This window comes from Pteronotus mesoamericanus, unplaced genomic scaffold (assembly GCF_021234165.1).
Source record: "Pteronotus mesoamericanus isolate MK-2021 breed Mesoamerican mustached bat unplaced genomic scaffold, CSHL_Meso_final scaffold_533, whole genome shotgun sequence".
NCBI lineage: Eukaryota > Metazoa > Chordata > Mammalia > Chiroptera > Mormoopidae > Pteronotus > Pteronotus mesoamericanus.
This window is the reverse complement of record NW_026555320.1, coordinates 2698924-2714660: the sequence shown is the minus strand read 5'-3', so window position 1 is coordinate 2714660 and position 15737 is coordinate 2698924. Positions and strand designations below refer to the sequence as shown.

The window sequence follows — 15737 nt, the reverse complement described above, 5'->3', positions numbered from 1 at the left end:
GGGCAGCGACCCTCGCCCTGCGGGCCCTAGAAAGGGAGTGTGATTTGCTGTCTTCTCAGAGAGGGGGCGCAGAATGGCTGAGCTGGGTGTCTCTCCCAAGACGGCAGGCTCTAGCAACAGTTAGAATGTCCTGGTTTGACTGAACTTTGACCTTATCTTTTATTAGGCTGCAGTTTTCCAACAGCTTTGAACCAAAGTTTCTCATCGGCTCTCCCCCACACTGCTCTTTAAATGTATTATCCAGCGATGTCACTGAGACATCAAAACATTCCCCAAATCCCAACAGAGTGGCCTTCAGCTCCTAGGAGACCTGGTGGTCACTGCCACTCTTTCCCTGTGAATGGAAACCTCACCTGTGCCGTCGTCCCTAAGTAGGTGGATCTGTAAGGGAAGAGCCTTTGCTGAATGGAGGTTGGATTGGGGAGGGCGGTGTGCTGCTTAAAATTATGCAATCTTTTAAAAAATGTTTATTTATTGGTTTATTTTTAGAGAGGGGGAAGGGAGGGAGAAAGGAAGGGAGAGAAATATAGACGTACGAAAGCAGCATCGATTGGTTGCCTCTCACGCACACCCCTACCAGCTACTGCACCCGCAATCCAGGCGTGTGCCCTGACCAGGAATTGAACTGGCAACCTTCACTTTGTCAGACGATGCAACCAAATGAGCCACATTGGTCAGAGCAAAATTATGCAGTCTTTAAAAATCTTTATTGAAAACCTTTCAATCTGCTTAATTTCAGTAACCAGGGGTTGGGCCATCTCACCAGGGGAGGGATGGAGGCATGAAACCAGTCCAGGGCAGTGGCCGTGGGAGCCAGGAGGTAGAGGAACTGGTGAGGTTGGCCGAGGGGCTCCAGGAAACTATTTGGCCAAGCGGTGTGAGGAAACCAGGGGGCCGGAGACAAAACCAGAAACCCGGCAACCGGCGGGCGCCCTCGGGCCAGACATAAGTCAGGCAGGTATGACGGAGGCCAATCACTAGGGGGCGCCCTCGCGGGCGGGACCCAGGGAGCACCATCGCGGGCGGCTGCTGGCGGGCGCCGCGTGCTCTGGGACCAGGGACGCCTGCACCCACCACACACCAGGAGCCGTCTTGGGTGGCCTCTGCGGGGGCGCCATCGCAAGAAGAACTGCGGGGCGCCGTTGCTGCTACCCCGGAATGGAACCCTGGTGCAAGACCCCAGCCCCTTCCCTGATCCAGGCTGGTCTCCTGCTGCTGCTGCCGCTGCTGTTCAGGCCGGAGGGTGAGGCCGCTTTCCCGCTCCCCTTCCCCGCTCCAGGGCCTTCTGTCCCCTTCTGACCCTCTCTGCACCCTTCGACAGGTTGCTTGGGCGCAGGCGAAGTCTTGGAGACACTCTACACTGCTGTTCCCCGCGACTCTGGCTCCCCCTGTGCCCCGAGTGCCACCTGCCCCTCAGGGGGTCCTCGCCTCCCCAGGCAGGTCCCTGCCGTGCCGACCTTGACCCTGCCTCCCTCGACCCAGCCTCCCTCGACCCAGCCTCCCTCGACCCCGCCTCCCTCGACCCCGCCTCCCTCGCAGAACCCGGGTTCTCCAGTCGACGTTGACCTACTGCCCAGTGAGTACTGTGGACTCACGCCATCGGGTAGGGCGAATTGCAGGAGTCTTCAGAACCTTTGACCCCCCGGGACAAGTGTTTAGTAGTGAGCACCTACTCCTGGCCAAGCCTCCCATCCCCGGGAGGTAGAAGGCACAGGAAGTACCCCTGGCTCCTAGACTCCTCCGACTGCCAGGGGGCGGGACGGGGGCGGGGCGGGGGGGGGGCGTGGGGAATGGTTCTCCAGGGAAGCTTTCAGGGAGTCCTCCTGTGGGTGTCCTGGGGCGCCCATGCAAGTGTTGTCTTGAGCAGCGGCTTTCAAGCAAGCTGAGGCCAACTTGGGAAATACTTATCCTGGAAATCAGTTCACCCAATTTAACTGCCAGCCTCAGCCTCACACGCAGGACCAGCAGCACTTTGCCAATATTTCTCCTGTGTTAGCCTTACAAATACTGGTTGTGGCCCACGTACCCTGGCTTCACAAGCCACTCATCCGTTTGGAAAACACCCACGAGTGGAGCTTCTGTGATGCTGGGTGTGTGCATCTGCGGTTCAAAATCTTTTCCAAAGTATCTGCACCCACTGACGCCCCTCTGGCAGAGTGAGCCGTCCGAGACGAGAGTCCCCACCACCACTTGGGACCAGGGACGTTTAGTTTTGCCCAGCATGTGTGTGGAGTGGAAGGAACCTCACTGAGATTCAAGTTGGCCTGTCCCCAAGTACCGATGGGGCTCCGTGTTGGCCTGCGGCTGCGTGTCCTCCCCGGGCTGTGTCTGTTCGTGCACGTGGCCGGTTTTTCTGTTAAGTCATCTGCCCCCTCTCTCTGCATCACTGGAGGGGGTTCCCGGAAGAGGGAGAGGGGTCTGCCTTGGCAGAAGTAGGGGAACCAGGTGGGAACACGGATGAGTGTGTGAAGGGTCCGGCCCGAACACTGGGGCCAGTGGGAATGCCCTGGGGCCCGGGCAGGGGGGACAGGGAGAGGGACACCTGGGGAGTGCTGAGGCCATTCTGAGTTGGATACCCCAGCCCACATGGGGACAGCATCGTTCTATGATGCGAAGTGGAAAGGGGGAGTTGTTGGCTGGTTTTGGGCCAGAGGCTGGGGTGGTGGAAGACCAGGCTGATGGGGGGGAGAGTGCCATAGGATGTGGCTGGAAGGTCCCCTCCCTGGCCAAGTTCTCCCCTTCCTCCTCAGCCTGCGGCATGTCCCAGGAGCAGGACCCCACCCTCAGGGACCCAGAGGCCGTGGCTCGGCGGTGGCCATGGATGGTCAGTGTGTGGGCCAACGGCACACACGTCTGCGCAGGCACCCTTATTGCCTCCCAGTGGGTGCTGACCGTGGCCCACTGCCTCATCGGGTGAGTCGGGGCCTGGGTGGGCAGCTGGAAAGGCGTTTGGAACCACATGGGGCCCAGGCCCCCTTCTGGCTGGCCCATCAGTGGCAGCTGCACCTATGGTAGAGCCCCGCAGTCCTAGCCCAGCCTCAGCCCACTCCCGGCGGGGGCGCCGAGTTCTACAGATTCTTTCCTGGGAGCAGGGACCTTGCCTCCCTCCCCTGGCCCCTCGGTCCTATGCAGTCTGCCAGATAGGAAACAGGGGCTTGGAAGCCATTGTCGGGGCCTCCTTCCTTCTATCCATGGAAAGAGGGGCCTGATTCTTTCATTCCACACCCTTTGCTTCACTTAGTCGTTCCTTCCTTCCTTCAGCTAACAGCCTTTGACACTCCTTGGAAACCAGGCCCTGGACTGGGCACTAGGGGCAGAGAGGGGACAGATCACTTCTCTGGGGTTGCTGGGAAGACAGACAAGAAAAGAGGCACTCGATGTGGGGAAAAGAGAGAAGGCATGCCCACGCTCCGGGGCCAGGGGAGCGGCCTGAGGGCACCGTCTCTGTCGGCCGTGAGGGCGGATCAGGGCAGAAGCATGATTCGAGCCTAACAGATGACACACAGGCTGCAGGGCCACGTCGGGAAAGGCGGCCAGAGGGCGAGGCTGGGCTGACTGCACGGGGCCCTGGACAGGATCCAGAGTTTGGACCCAGAGAGAGCTGGGTCCACATCCTACCTCCCCCGCTTCCTAGTGGTGGTCTTGAGCTGGTCACTGGGCTTCTTTGAGCCTCGGTTTTCCCTCCATGAAAAGGAAGGGTTGTTGTGAGGACATGGCCGCACGGCATGTGCAGAGCCATGACCCACCGTTGGGAGGTGCAGGCTCTGGGCTTACAGCGAGGGTGGGGGTGGGGGTGGCCGGCCTGCGTGTTCTCAGAGCGCACCTGGGGGGTGGAGCGGGCGGGGTGCCTGCGTCTGACGGCAGACTCCCTTGGTGGTTCTCCTAGGCATGATGTTACCTACTCAGTACGGGTGGGGAGTCCCCATATTGACCAGGTGGCTCAGACGACCTCCGATGTCCCGGTGCGCCAGTTCATCGTGAACAGCCGGTTCCGGCCCCGTCGCTTGTGGTCCTGGGTCGGCCAGGCCAACAACATTGCCCTCCTCCAGCTGGAGTGGGCCCTCAAGTACAGTAAATACGTCCGGCCCATCTGCCTGGCCGACATGGACTACGTGGTGAAGGACCAGTCCTTCTGCTCTGTGACGGGCTGGGGACTCCCTAAGGTTAACGGTGAGTCACAGCCTCCCCAGACCAGTAGGTGGTGTGGGAGAGGACCTGGGCCTAGGCTGGGGTCTGCCGACGTCGGGCGTGTCTGAGGCATTGTTCCCATCAGCCCTCGCCCTGACCTTCCTCTCGGGCTTTCGTGTGCAAGGTCTTCTTCCCTTGGAGGGTTTCAGCGGTGACTCCTCTGTTACGGTGACCAGCATGTAACGGTCACTTAGGGGACAGAGGCTGATCACCACAAGCACCGGGGCCCGGGCCGAGGCTTGTAAACAGGACGTCCTTGAGGCGGAAGTGGCGCAGAGCAAGCTCGCATGGCCCGCGCAGTCCCAGGGCGCCCGTGGCTTGAAGCAGGTCCTCTGAAGTGAGAGGAGCGGGGCTCCATGCCTGTGAAAAGCCCCCCAGAGGTGCCCCCATGGCTTGCCAAGGACAGTCTTCACCCGGAGGTTGGGAACCACTCTGGGTCCCCCCAGTGGTCCCCAATTCCACATCGTCCCAATTGAGGAGCCACCAAGCCTGAGCGGGGCCCTTGTCCCACAGGCAAATGGCCTCAGTCCCGGGCCATTCAGGAGAAGGAAGTCACCGTCCTGAGCAGGAGTGTTGTCCTGGTCATCTGAGGGTCTATTTCCTCATGATCCCGGGAATGTCCTCTCCCTCCAGGAACCCCTATCCTTCCCCAATGGAGAGCTGCCCTCCCATGTAGCCTCATGGAGCCGACTTACCTAAAAACACCCCACAGGGGCGCCAGCCCAGGCAGGGGGGTGGCTTTTTGGTCTCCCCTGTCATGGCCTGTCTGGGGAATGGCTGGGAATGGTCTCCTGTACCCTGGAGTGCTCAGGCTAGGGGCAGAGCCAGCGGAGGGGAGGGGCGTAAGCAGAGCCTGGGACCCGGGTCGGGGGGCACGCCTGGCAGGCTCAGGGAGGGGAGAGGCCTTCGGGGAGGCCTCGGAGAAAAGGAGGGATTGGGCCTGAAGGGCCTGGCAGGCGTGCGGGGTAGAAGGAAGGGCCAAGCCAAGACGCTGGGGCAGGAGTGGGCGCCATGGAGCAGAGCTGCAGCGTGAGACCAGGCCCAGCAAGGCCGGACGGTGGGCAGCCTGCTCCGAGGCCTCTGCCTCCGGGTGCTTGGGGAAGGCAGCGGGAGTGGCAGGTGGGCCGAACTTGGAGAGACCTCCGGGGCCGCCGTGTGGCAGGCAGAGGAGCTGGAGGAGTGCGAGGAGCCGAGGGAGGTTGGTGACGAGGCCAGCGGCAGTGGGCAGCAGCAGTGGAGCCACCAAGCCTGAGCAGGGCCCCTGTCCCACAGGCAAATGGCCCCAGTCCCGGACCATTCAGGAGAAGGAAGTCACCATCCTGAACAGCAAGCAGTGTGACGGCTTCTACCACAAGTTCTCCAAAATCCCCTCGGTGATTCGGATCATCAATTCCCAGATGCTGTGTGCGGAAGATGCCGACAGGGAACAGTTCTGCTATGTGAGCCTCTGTCCCCTTGCTCACGGACTTCCAAGGCACCTGGCCAGGACGGGGCGAGGGGCGCGGGGGAGGAGCGGGGGAGAGTGGGGGGTGAGCGGGGGTGATGGAGCAGGAAGAGGGGAAGAGGAGAGGGGATGGAGGGAAGGGAGGGAGGGAAGAGACGGAGGTCTGATGGGAGAGGGGCCGTGGGGTGGTGGGAAGATGGAGGAGGGTGGGCTAAAGAAGGGGGTTGGATGCAGAACTGGCACCAGAGAGAGGGGAAATGGAGCCCTTTGTGGAAGGTCTCCTGGGTCCCTCTCAGCCTTGTGACACTTGGGGGCTGGGGGAAGATGTGGTGTCGGGGCACCCTGGGCGTCCCTGAGCTGGGTCATGTTTCCCTCAGGCCACATCCAGCCTCCCTGACCCTTCTGTCCTCTCACCACCCCCCACAGGAAATAAGTGGGGAGCCCCTGGTCTGTCTAATGGAGAACACGTGGTACCTGGTGGGAATGGTGAGCTGGGGCCCTGGCTGCGGGAAGAAGGAGGCCCCGCCCATCTACCTGCGCGTCGCTGCCTACAAACACTGGATCTGGGAACGTGTGAACGGGCAGGCTCTGCCAGCGCCATCCGGGGTCCTGCTGCTGGCACTGCCGCTGCCCCTCAGCCTCCTGGCTGCCCGCTGACTCTCCCGGCTGTCCCTGGGGGCGCCCTCCTCACTCTCTGTGTCCAGAACGCTGCAGGTGCCGCTCTCCCGTCCCCCCGAGGCAGGACAGGGACTAGGTGCTCAATTAAACAGTTCTCTTCCCCGTGTCACCTCCTCCTTGAGCTTTGGAGGCCCCTCGCTCCCTGGGCTCCCTCCAGTGGGAGACGGCTGAGCCAGGAGGGGGCGGGGCGGGGACTCCGGGCCCTGACAAGCGCAGAGGCCCAGGGTCGCCTCCTTCCAGAGGTCCAGAGGGCAGGGAGGCTCCTGCAGCAGGTGGAGGGAGCATGTGCAGGGATGACACCGGGGTCAGTGATGATACTGCCCAGGCTGAAGGGGGTGCTGCCAGGACACAGTGTGAGGCGGGGCGAGGACCTCGCTCTGTGTGCCAGGGAGCCGAGTGTGTTCTTCCTGTGATGCGTCAGTGGGAGTCGGGCTCTGCTTGGCTCTAGCCCGTCTACTGGCCAGTGGCTAGAAACACACCCTGTCTTTGCCTTGAAGCACCATAGTGAACTCTGACCTTCCAGCGCCACCCCCTCCCTAGCAGGTGCCCACCGGTCATTTCTGACCCCCAGCAACAGCAGCCATGCCCGCCCGTGAAGGGCTCCCGAAAGTCCAGGTCAGAGGTCAGGGAGCCTGGGCCTGGACTCTCCCAGGCCGTACCTCTTTTTGACTTTCAAGTGGCCCTTGCCCCTCTGGGCACCCGCTGCCCAGCCACACAGGAGGGGTCTGGCCTGCATGGGTAGAATGACCTTTGCCACAACCCTTTGCCCCCTCACTGCTCCTGGTCAGGATCCAGGTGTGACTCTTGTGTGTCCCCAACGCTGGACTCAGGCCATCGAAGGCCTATTGAAAGCCAAGAGGAGGAAGGGAGGGGAGGGAAGAGCCGGCCACTCTCCCCGCACCCCCCGGCCCGGATCCTGCCTCGGCTGCGCGCAGCTGGCAGAAGCTGCCCCTCAGGCCCTTGGTCAGCATCTCTCCCTCCAGCTCATCCTAATTCAGGCTTGGAGAAAAGTCAGGGGAGGGAACTTCGGCCTGGCCTCTGGCACCTATCACCTGTGGCTGCATCAGCCTTCACAGAAATGCTCCGGGACGGGGTGTCCTGAGGGGTCACTCCCGATCATTCACTCACTCGGGTATGAGAAGGCACTAAGCTTTATTTACAAACCTCTGCGGGGCTCAGGACAGCGGGAGCTTTTCCAGCAGCTCCCCGGCTCCGAAACCTCTGGTTACTCCTTGGTCTCCAGGCACAGGTCTGAATGCCTCAGCTAATGTCCGCTGCCACATGGCAGTCCCTCTCTGCACCTCCCATCGCAGCGGATGCTGTCTCCCGGTGGCCTCTGAGCCTTTCTGTCAGCAGTGCTGCTTTTAGGCACTGTTGTTGAGAATGGTGCAATGGAAGAAGCTGCCTCAACCCCTGACTGCCCCCTCTGGGGACCCCCCAGCACCTTCCACCAGAGCTGAGCAGAGAAGGGGTCATGAAATAGCCCAAGGGCTCCCTGGACACTCAAATAGTCCCTGGATTCCTAAGATAGGGCCCAGGTGCCAGCTTTCTTCCCTCTCCCCCTGGCCCGCGGGCCTCAGCCTTCTGCTCCCGTGACGCCCCCGCCTGGCAGCCCCAGCCCTGAGCCCCCAGGGCCTCAGGTTGGCCTCCTAGAACCTCAGCTCCATCACAATGTATAAACTAAGTGCCTGCCATTGCCAGGAGCTTGGTCTGCTGGGCTGGGGATTCTCTTGCTTCTGGCCACCTCTGCTCGCCCCACCAGGCCAGAACCCCCACCAGGCTTGGGGCAGACTCCTCGCCCCCAGGACTGCCATCTAGACAAGTCTGAGAACCTCCTGCTGCCATAGCTTCCCATTGTCCATCCAGTTCATGGGCCTTTCTGGAAGTGAACCCGCATCCCATCGCCCCTTTAAAGCCACTACTATTTCTGGCCAAGGGGTGGGACAGAGAGAGGCCTGTTTGGGGGTGGGGGTGGGAGGAGGCTGCTCAGGATCTGCAGAGGGACAGTGGCCCTAGGCCAGCTTTGCTGAACGGCCACGAGGATGGGGTAGAAGGAGCGGAGTCCGGGCGGGGAGGCAGGACACCTGCAGTCTTGTCCCTGCCCTTCCTTGGCCATAAGGACATGGTCATGGGCCCCAGCAGCTCCCTCTGAGCGGAGAGGGGTGGTTCTGCAGCCTCCGTGGTCCATGAATAAGCTCGGAGTCCAAGATGCGTGGACGCTGCCAGGACGTGAGCCCCAGGGCCTGTCCGCCCCAGCTGCCACCTCCAGGACGCTCTCCTCATTTCTCTCCCTTCTTGGCTTCGTTCTTCTCGTCCTCCTCTACCTTGATGGCCACTGTGTCCACACTGTCCTTTTTCTTTTTCTTCTTCTTATCATCTGTGTGGTAAAGAGATGTGTGACCGGAGTGAGTCAGCGCCCTAAGGCTCATACCGGAGCCGTCCAGTCCAACCCTTCCCCTCCTCCTTCCTTCCATACCTCTCCCACCTGCACAATATGTCCTTGTTTTACCTGCCTCCCTCTGACCGACTTCTGTGCTCTGGCGGCCAGGGACAGAGCTGGGTCCCCTCCCTCAATCTCCTAGGTGGTAGGTCTGAGGAACCGGCTGGCTCTCCGGGGTCGGGGGGCGCGGGGCGGGGGGCCCGGGCCTGCTCACCTCCGGGGACTTCCGTGAGCTCGTCGAGGGGTGGCACTGTCTCCAGTTTGTCGGTGTACATCTTGGCTGCCTTTCGCTGCAGGTACCGGGCCTCGATCTCCTTCCGGGTCCGTGGCACACGGCAGTTGAACACACAGCACAGAGTGATAACTGGAGGGGGACAGAGCGGGTTTGGCCAGAGCTGGAGCTCGGACACCAGGGAGGTGCCCGGACTGCAGGGGTGTCTCCTCACCTACTAAATGTGTCTCCCCGGAGAGGCTCGGCCAGGGGTCCCCGCGTTGTGACTAGGCCTGGTTAGGCCTCGGGACTTGAAAGCGTTTCCACAGGCCCCGCCCTTAGAAGAGCCTGGGGCTTAGGTTAGTGCTCGGCTCTCACTGTCTTAAAATTCCTAATCGTTTTTGAATGGGGGTCTCGTAGTTTCGTTTGGCACTGGCCCTGTCACTGGGCCTGGTCCTGAGGGTCCTCCCGACTAGGTTGAGCATTCCTGGAGAGCAGGGCACACGGCTGCACCATGACACAAGCCACCGCTTCCTGGAGGTGCCCCGTGCCTCTGACCCAGGCCTCTGGGCTCCATGTGGACCCTAGCTTGTCCTCCCCTGGCGCCTCAGAGCAGAGCCTGCGTGGCCGCGGACACCCGAGGACGGACGTGGCTGCGTCCTCCTCAGCCTCCCGGAGGCCCAGCCTGGGCTCCGCCCGGCTGTGACAGCTGAGAGGGCTCAGACCCTGCCCCGGGGCGTTCACCTCAGACAGTTATTCCAGGAGCGGTTTTCCTGCTGAGGGTGGCTGCGCCCACGCAAGCTGGGCCAGGGCACGGAGCTGGCCAGTCCGGTGATGGCACGGCTGGGCAGGGCTGCCAGGGCCTGGTTGGACTGAGTTTATTTTTCTGAGCCGCCCCCTGTCCCCCAACCCTGAGCCTGACCACCTTGGCCCCAGCCTGAGGAGAGGGGATGGAGCTACTTCCTATTATAAATCAGATGACCAGACATGACTTCTTGGCAGACTCCTGGGGACAGGAAGGCCAGGCAGGAGAAGCCAGGCTTATTTTGGGGAAGATGGATCAGACCTACGTGGCCTGGGCTTGAGCACTGTCTGGAGTCATCTTGTGCAACTTTGGCCAGATATTACAAAGTAAAATATAAAACAAAGTGAAGGAAAGAGAGAGAGAGAGAGTGAAAGAGAAAGAAAGAAAGAAAGAAAGAAAGAAAGAAAGAAAGAAAGAAAGAAAGAAAGAAAGAAAGAAAGAAAAGAAAGGAAGAAAAAGAAAGAAAGTCTCAAAGCCTTTGCTGCTGAGGACAAGCCTGGACTCCTGAATGCGTGGATGGGGTGGGCAACAGCATCCGGGAACACACTGGGGAGGGGGCTGCATGAGGCACCCCATCCAAGCCCAGCCCCTTTCCACAGGGCTCTGGGGGCGATGCTCCTGTAACAGCTGCAACCGGGCCCATGCAGACCAGGGAGCGGGAACGCCGTCTCCTCCCCAGGAGAGAGGTCGTGCCATCCCGGCTCCCTAGAGCCCTGCATGGAGGCAACCAGTGCCGCTCTGCTGCTCAGGGGCCTTAGGGGCCGCCCCGTACCCTTCCTCGGAAATGGGGTGAGGAGCAGGGGTCGGTCTGTGTGGTTGAAGTCCACCACGCGGGGCCTAGCAGAGGCCAGGAGAGGCCATTGTGTGTGCTGAGGTTCCACAGTGCCCTCACCCCGGCTCCCCAGGGCGGCCCAGAGCTGCTCCCTGCCCCTGCACCCTAGGCTGGCGGGTGCTGCCCCCACCGTGCCTGTTGGTGCAGGGAACCCCCTCTGTGGACTCCTGGGCTGAGGCTGAAGCCGCACCTGTCTGTCTGTAGGCCTCCACCCGGACGCCCGCCGGGGCCTCAGCCTTGGCTAGGAGCACAATGCAGCCTCTTGCTCAGATCCTGGTCACACCCTGGCTGTCGAGCAGTGGCGGGGGGTGCGGGGGGAATGTTTTCTTGCAGGGAAGGCACTTCTGGTGCCAGGAGAAGCACATGCAAATCAGATGTCCTGTCGCCCTCGGAGTCCTGCATCTGGAGGGGCCTTCTGCCATCGGCTCTGCCCTCAGGGGACCTCATCTGGGACTGCTCCCCCTAGAACTTAATGCGGCTTTAGCCCCCACCCAGGGTGCCCTCTGTAACTGTAACAGAAGGGTTAGCTGTGGCCCCGCCATCCCTTCTGCCCACCTGAGCGCCTTCCCAGCAGTCCCCCCGGAAGCCCCGCCTTCCCCCCCCCCCAACTGTGCGCTCACAAGACTCCTCCTCTCTGAAGCCTTTGCAGGGGGCCGCTCCCTGCTCCCTTGGGCCTGTAGGAAACTCCCGCAGACTCAGGGCAATGGCGGCCACCCCCACCCAGCTGGCACCTCTCTGTCCGCATTCCCCCAGCTCTAGAGCCCCACCTGAGAAGGACGGCTGAAAGGGGGTACCCAGGCCCGGGAGAGAAAGGGGTCCTGCTTTTAATTGAGGTGGGTGTGAGTCATTCGGGGCAATGGTGTTTGACAAGGCAGGGTTTGCAGCCTGGGAGACGCATCTGCTGGGCATCTGGGGAGCCTCTGGGCTGAGCGGCGGCCAGGGTGGCCTTGCTGGGGCCCCTGGGTGTGGGCCCTTTAAGCTGGCCAAACGGCAGGAAAAGCATCAGGAGGCCTGCTATAGGGAAAAATGACACGTCCTCGTCCTGGTTCCTGGAGTCCCCTGTAATTACCGTAATTGCCCTGTGGCTGCGTCCCCAGCTGGGGAGAATACTTCAGGTCACCACCGGCCTGTCAGCCTCCACAGGGACTTTGTGTGGATCAGGAGGTGCCAGAAACCACAGCAGGCCTCCTGCGGGCGCCTGGCCTGCTTGCACTGCCCGGAATTGCTGCCCTGCGCCCCGGGGGGTGGTGCCGGGGACGCGAGCGCTGCGCTCTCACTGCGTGCGTGGTGGGGTGGGCAGGGGGCAGCTACTCACTGATGGACAACACGAAGAGCGAGAAGATGCCCACCACGTGCCACAGGCGCATGTCCCAGAACACCACCGTCTCCTTGGTCAACGGGGGCGGCTTGGGCTTGGGTGGGGCCGTGCTGGGCTGCGGATGGGGAGAAAGGGGAGTGAGCCAGGTGGAGGCCAGGGGTGGGGCTGGGCTGAGAGAGACCCAGGTCTCAGCAAGGACTCAGCCCAGCTGTTTCAGAATCTCCTAGAATCACGACCAATGCCCTAGACCTTGAGAAGTTCCTGATTTAAAGCAAGAGAAGGGAGCAGAGCCCCATGGAGCCGGGGCTTGGACTGCAAGGGTGGTTCATGCTTAGGGAAACCAAGGCCCAAAGGGACAAAAGGGGACAGGCTATGCCCCTCAGGTTCAAGGCCCCTTCAGGCAGCCTGTGGGCCTCTCCTCCTGCTCATCCTGGGCCCCCACAGGCAGATGGGGACTCAGGACCAAGGCCAGAGACAAGGCAAGGTCTGCGCTGCCCTCTGGACTTCCCTCTCAGTTACCCTCAGTGTGGGGTGGGGTGTGGTGCTGGAGGCAGGGCCAGAGACTCTGCCACCTGGCCAGGCCCCCCACCAGGTGGCCCCCACCGTCGCCTACCCTACCAGAGTCACCTCCTTTGACCAGAAGACTAGCTAGGACAGAGTCTTTACAGGGCAGGACCGGATAAATGATTTGTTCACAATACGACAGCGACACCTGGAGGCCAAAAGTTGTAAGCACAACTGGAGCAAGTCTGAGCAGAGCTGACCCAGTCACCTCCTGCCTTCCAGGTGGGATATGGCCCTGTCCTGGGGGTCCAGAGGACGCGGTCCTGCCCTGGGGTCTGAATAGACAAACCCCTGCCCTAGGGTGGTGCTGGGGGTGTCTGGTCAAGACTTGTCCCTGACTTGTGGGACTGACAGGGATATGATCTGTGTCACCAGGTTTGACTGAAGCGTGTGGATAGGAGCTAATGCTTAGAGGGAGAGGGGACCCTGGGACATCTGTGCAACATGCTGTCCTCTGATTAACCAAACAAGGACACGCCTGAGGACTTTCTGGCTCTCTGGGAATGAAAGGCAGCCCCAGGTCACCACCCGCCCAGTCTTTCCCCTGGGCCATCAGCATGGACTGGGTACCCCCCACATCCAGGCACTTCCTCATCTAATAAACACCCTTCAGCGTGTGTTGGGGTCACCTGGAGATGATCGGTCCCTGGTAACCCAGAGGATCTTTGGGCCAGGATTGGTACATGATTCCCAGCTCTTTTCTCTTAACCAGGGTGAACTGGGGTGGGTACCACATGTACATGAGGTCAGGCACATGTGTGGGCTCAGGGTGCACGTGGGGGGTGGGGCACACATGGGGTCGGGCACACATTTGTGGTACAAGGCACATGTGTGGCTGGAGTGCGCACGAGTGCGGTCAGCACACGTTGGTAGCGTCGGGACCAGGGACTGGGCAGTGGCGGATTTTGGGCCGAGGGTGATGGGGGGGCAGCCTGGCATCTCCTTGTGGCGGGCACTGCTGGTGGCCTGCACTCTGAAGCTGGGAGCTTCCAGCCTCCTTCAGAGCCTCACAGCCTGGAGGGGTGAAGCCTGTGGGGCTGGGGCGGGCGGCGCCATGGATCCCAGCGCTGCCATCTTTCTGGTGCTTCCCTGGATCCCCGGGGCTCGGCCTGGTTCTTGCACAGGCTGTAGGATCGTGGCAGGCAGATGGACCCCAAATGCAATTTCCCTTACTGAGCTGGGAGAGGAGGTGCTCCTGGGGGTTGGGGAAGAGTCCTTGTCTCAGAACAGACTCAGCCCCCACCCATCCCCAGCCGCCTCTCCTGCACCCGGGCCGGCTCGGTTTCTGCACCTGAGGCCTCCGGGCAGCCTGTGAGGGGCCCAAATACACTCCATGGGGCTCAGGCCAGCCTGGCTCCCCTTACAGGGACACCGGAGCTGACACCTGACTCCAGCCCAGCCTTCTGGTCACACCCTCTGGTCAGCATCAGGGTCACTAGCGTCGGGGCTGCAGGGCTGTCCCCACCCATATCCCTCAGACCCTTCAGTTCAGGGCTGTGTCTCCTCAGACCCCCAGAATAAGGCTCTGTCCTCCTTCTCCCACCTGTCCCTTTCACCTGTCACTTCAGGGCTCTCCCCGGTGCCCCCCGCCTTACCTAGGCCCCATCCCTCACCCCTCCCAGGCCCTCCCTCTTGGCCTCATGCTGCAGAATTCTGGGTCTGGTCTGCCTCTTTGGCACCCCTTCCTGGCTCAGCAGCAGCGGGGTACAGAGGGGCCAGGGAGGCTGCAGCGGGCTGCGAGCCTGCCCCTCCCAGCACCCCCGGCCTCAGCCAGGTTCCTGGCCAACCACCCAGCCACCTTCCTCCCCTCTCCTGGCTCTTCAGCAGCTCCTCCTGGCTCTCCCAACGACATGCCCTTTTCTGATTTGTTCTCTTCCAGCCAAACCAGGACTCATCACGATTCTCCCCTTCTAGAAACTTCTTCTAGCTCCCCGTTTTCACCAGGACCAAGACAGACCCCAAGGCCCTGAGTCCTGCCCAGCCTGTCCCTGGCTTCCAGCGCCCACTGCTCAGCAGGCAGGCAAACTCAACACGTGGCTGCTCTGTACAGGGTCTCCCTGCCTTCCTGTCCCCGGTCACCAGCTTGGGATGTTCTCACCTCCTTCTCAAGGCTGTGTTGGCCCCATTGGACAGGGGACCCTGCAGAGTCTTGAGAGGCAGAAGCTGTTTCCTCCAACAGACCCTACGATTAGGAACTAGGTCTCCCCTATCAGCCTAGGGGACCATGCTCCCCCTCTTCCAGGGCCCCCATCAGACCCAGAGACAAGAGGAGGGGTGTTGAGTGACCCCATCAGACCAGCACTGGGGTATCCCCCAGTCAGACAGGGAACCCTGGAGATCAGGTCTGGGCGAGTGTCCTCCATCAGAGTCACGACCTTGAAATCAGGACCTGCGTCCTCCCATCAGACCTGGGCCCTCAGATTCGGGGCTGTCCCCCGACAGCCTGCAAGCGTTTGGGGCAGGTCACCTCACTAAGCCGGGTCTCTCATGGCAAGAGGCACGGAAAAGGCAGCTCCCGAGCGGGAAGGCTCCCCGCCCCTTCCTCGGCCTGGACGGTGCCGGCCCCCCTGAGTCCCCGCGCGCCGCCAGGCCTCACCTCCACCAGTTGCCCGGCGACCCCTGCGAGGCAGACCCCCAGCGCAGCGCCGCCCAGCGCCCAGAGGGGCCCCGCGCCCGGCCGCCGCCCCGCCACCATCTTCGCGCCGCCCGCCGCTCGGGGCCGCAGGTCCGGGAGCCCAGCGATGCCTGGAGGCCCGGCAGCCCGGCGACAGTCCCCTGGCCAGCTGGCGCTCGATGGTGGCGATCTGGTCGCAGGCTGCGAGTGAGCATCATTTATTCATCGTTGGTGTCTGGTTGCTGTGCTGCCTGCCCCCACAGCACGGCGGGTGAAGGGCCCGCCCGCCTCCGGGAGGATCGGACTCCAGATCCCCCCACCCGTCACCCCCTACTCCCAACCTGGACCGACGTGAGCCCACCCTCCCCTCCCCACTGGGCCTCAGTTTCTCCATCTGGGATCAAGGGAGGGGCTTGGATCTGTTGATCTAGGAGGCCCTTCCCATTCTGACGTTCTGAATTTGAAAAACTGTGCTGGACCTAGGTGGACGGGGGCATGGCAGGCAGGTTGCCATGGTGACAGGCGCCCAGGGATGTCCTGGGCGTTCTGGGCTGGCTTCCTGCCCGGAGGCAGCTCTGGTCACCCTGGACACCAGAGCTGGGGGTGGGGGATGGGGAGCGGGGATGATAGCAGAGCTGCCAGC

The 15737-nt window shown here is 61.9% G+C and overlaps 2 protein-coding genes across 2 annotated transcripts; one reads left to right on the top strand and one right to left on the bottom strand.

Annotated features, from left to right (window-relative positions):
• Window positions 1-1158: 1158 nt before the first annotated feature.
• On the top strand, window positions 1159-6289 carry PRSS50 (serine protease 50). The gene is made up of 6 exons (XM_054594593.1): window positions 1159-1243; window positions 1322-1603; window positions 2751-2913; window positions 3887-4170; window positions 5461-5627; window positions 6059-6289. The coding sequence occupies exons 1-6, from the start codon at window positions 1159-1161 to the stop codon at window positions 6287-6289; spliced, it is 1212 nt and encodes a 403-aa protein (XP_054450568.1).
• A 2300-nt stretch (window positions 6290-8589) lies between these two features.
• On the bottom strand, window positions 8590-15175 carry TMIE (transmembrane inner ear). The gene is made up of 4 exons (XM_054594550.1): window positions 15077-15175; window positions 11914-12031; window positions 8957-9114; window positions 8590-8676 (listed from the first exon to the last, which is right to left on the bottom strand). Exons 1-4 carry the CDS (start codon window positions 15173-15175, stop codon window positions 8590-8592), a joined length of 462 nt encoding a protein of 153 aa, XP_054450525.1.
• Window positions 15176-15737: the final 562 nt, after the last annotated feature.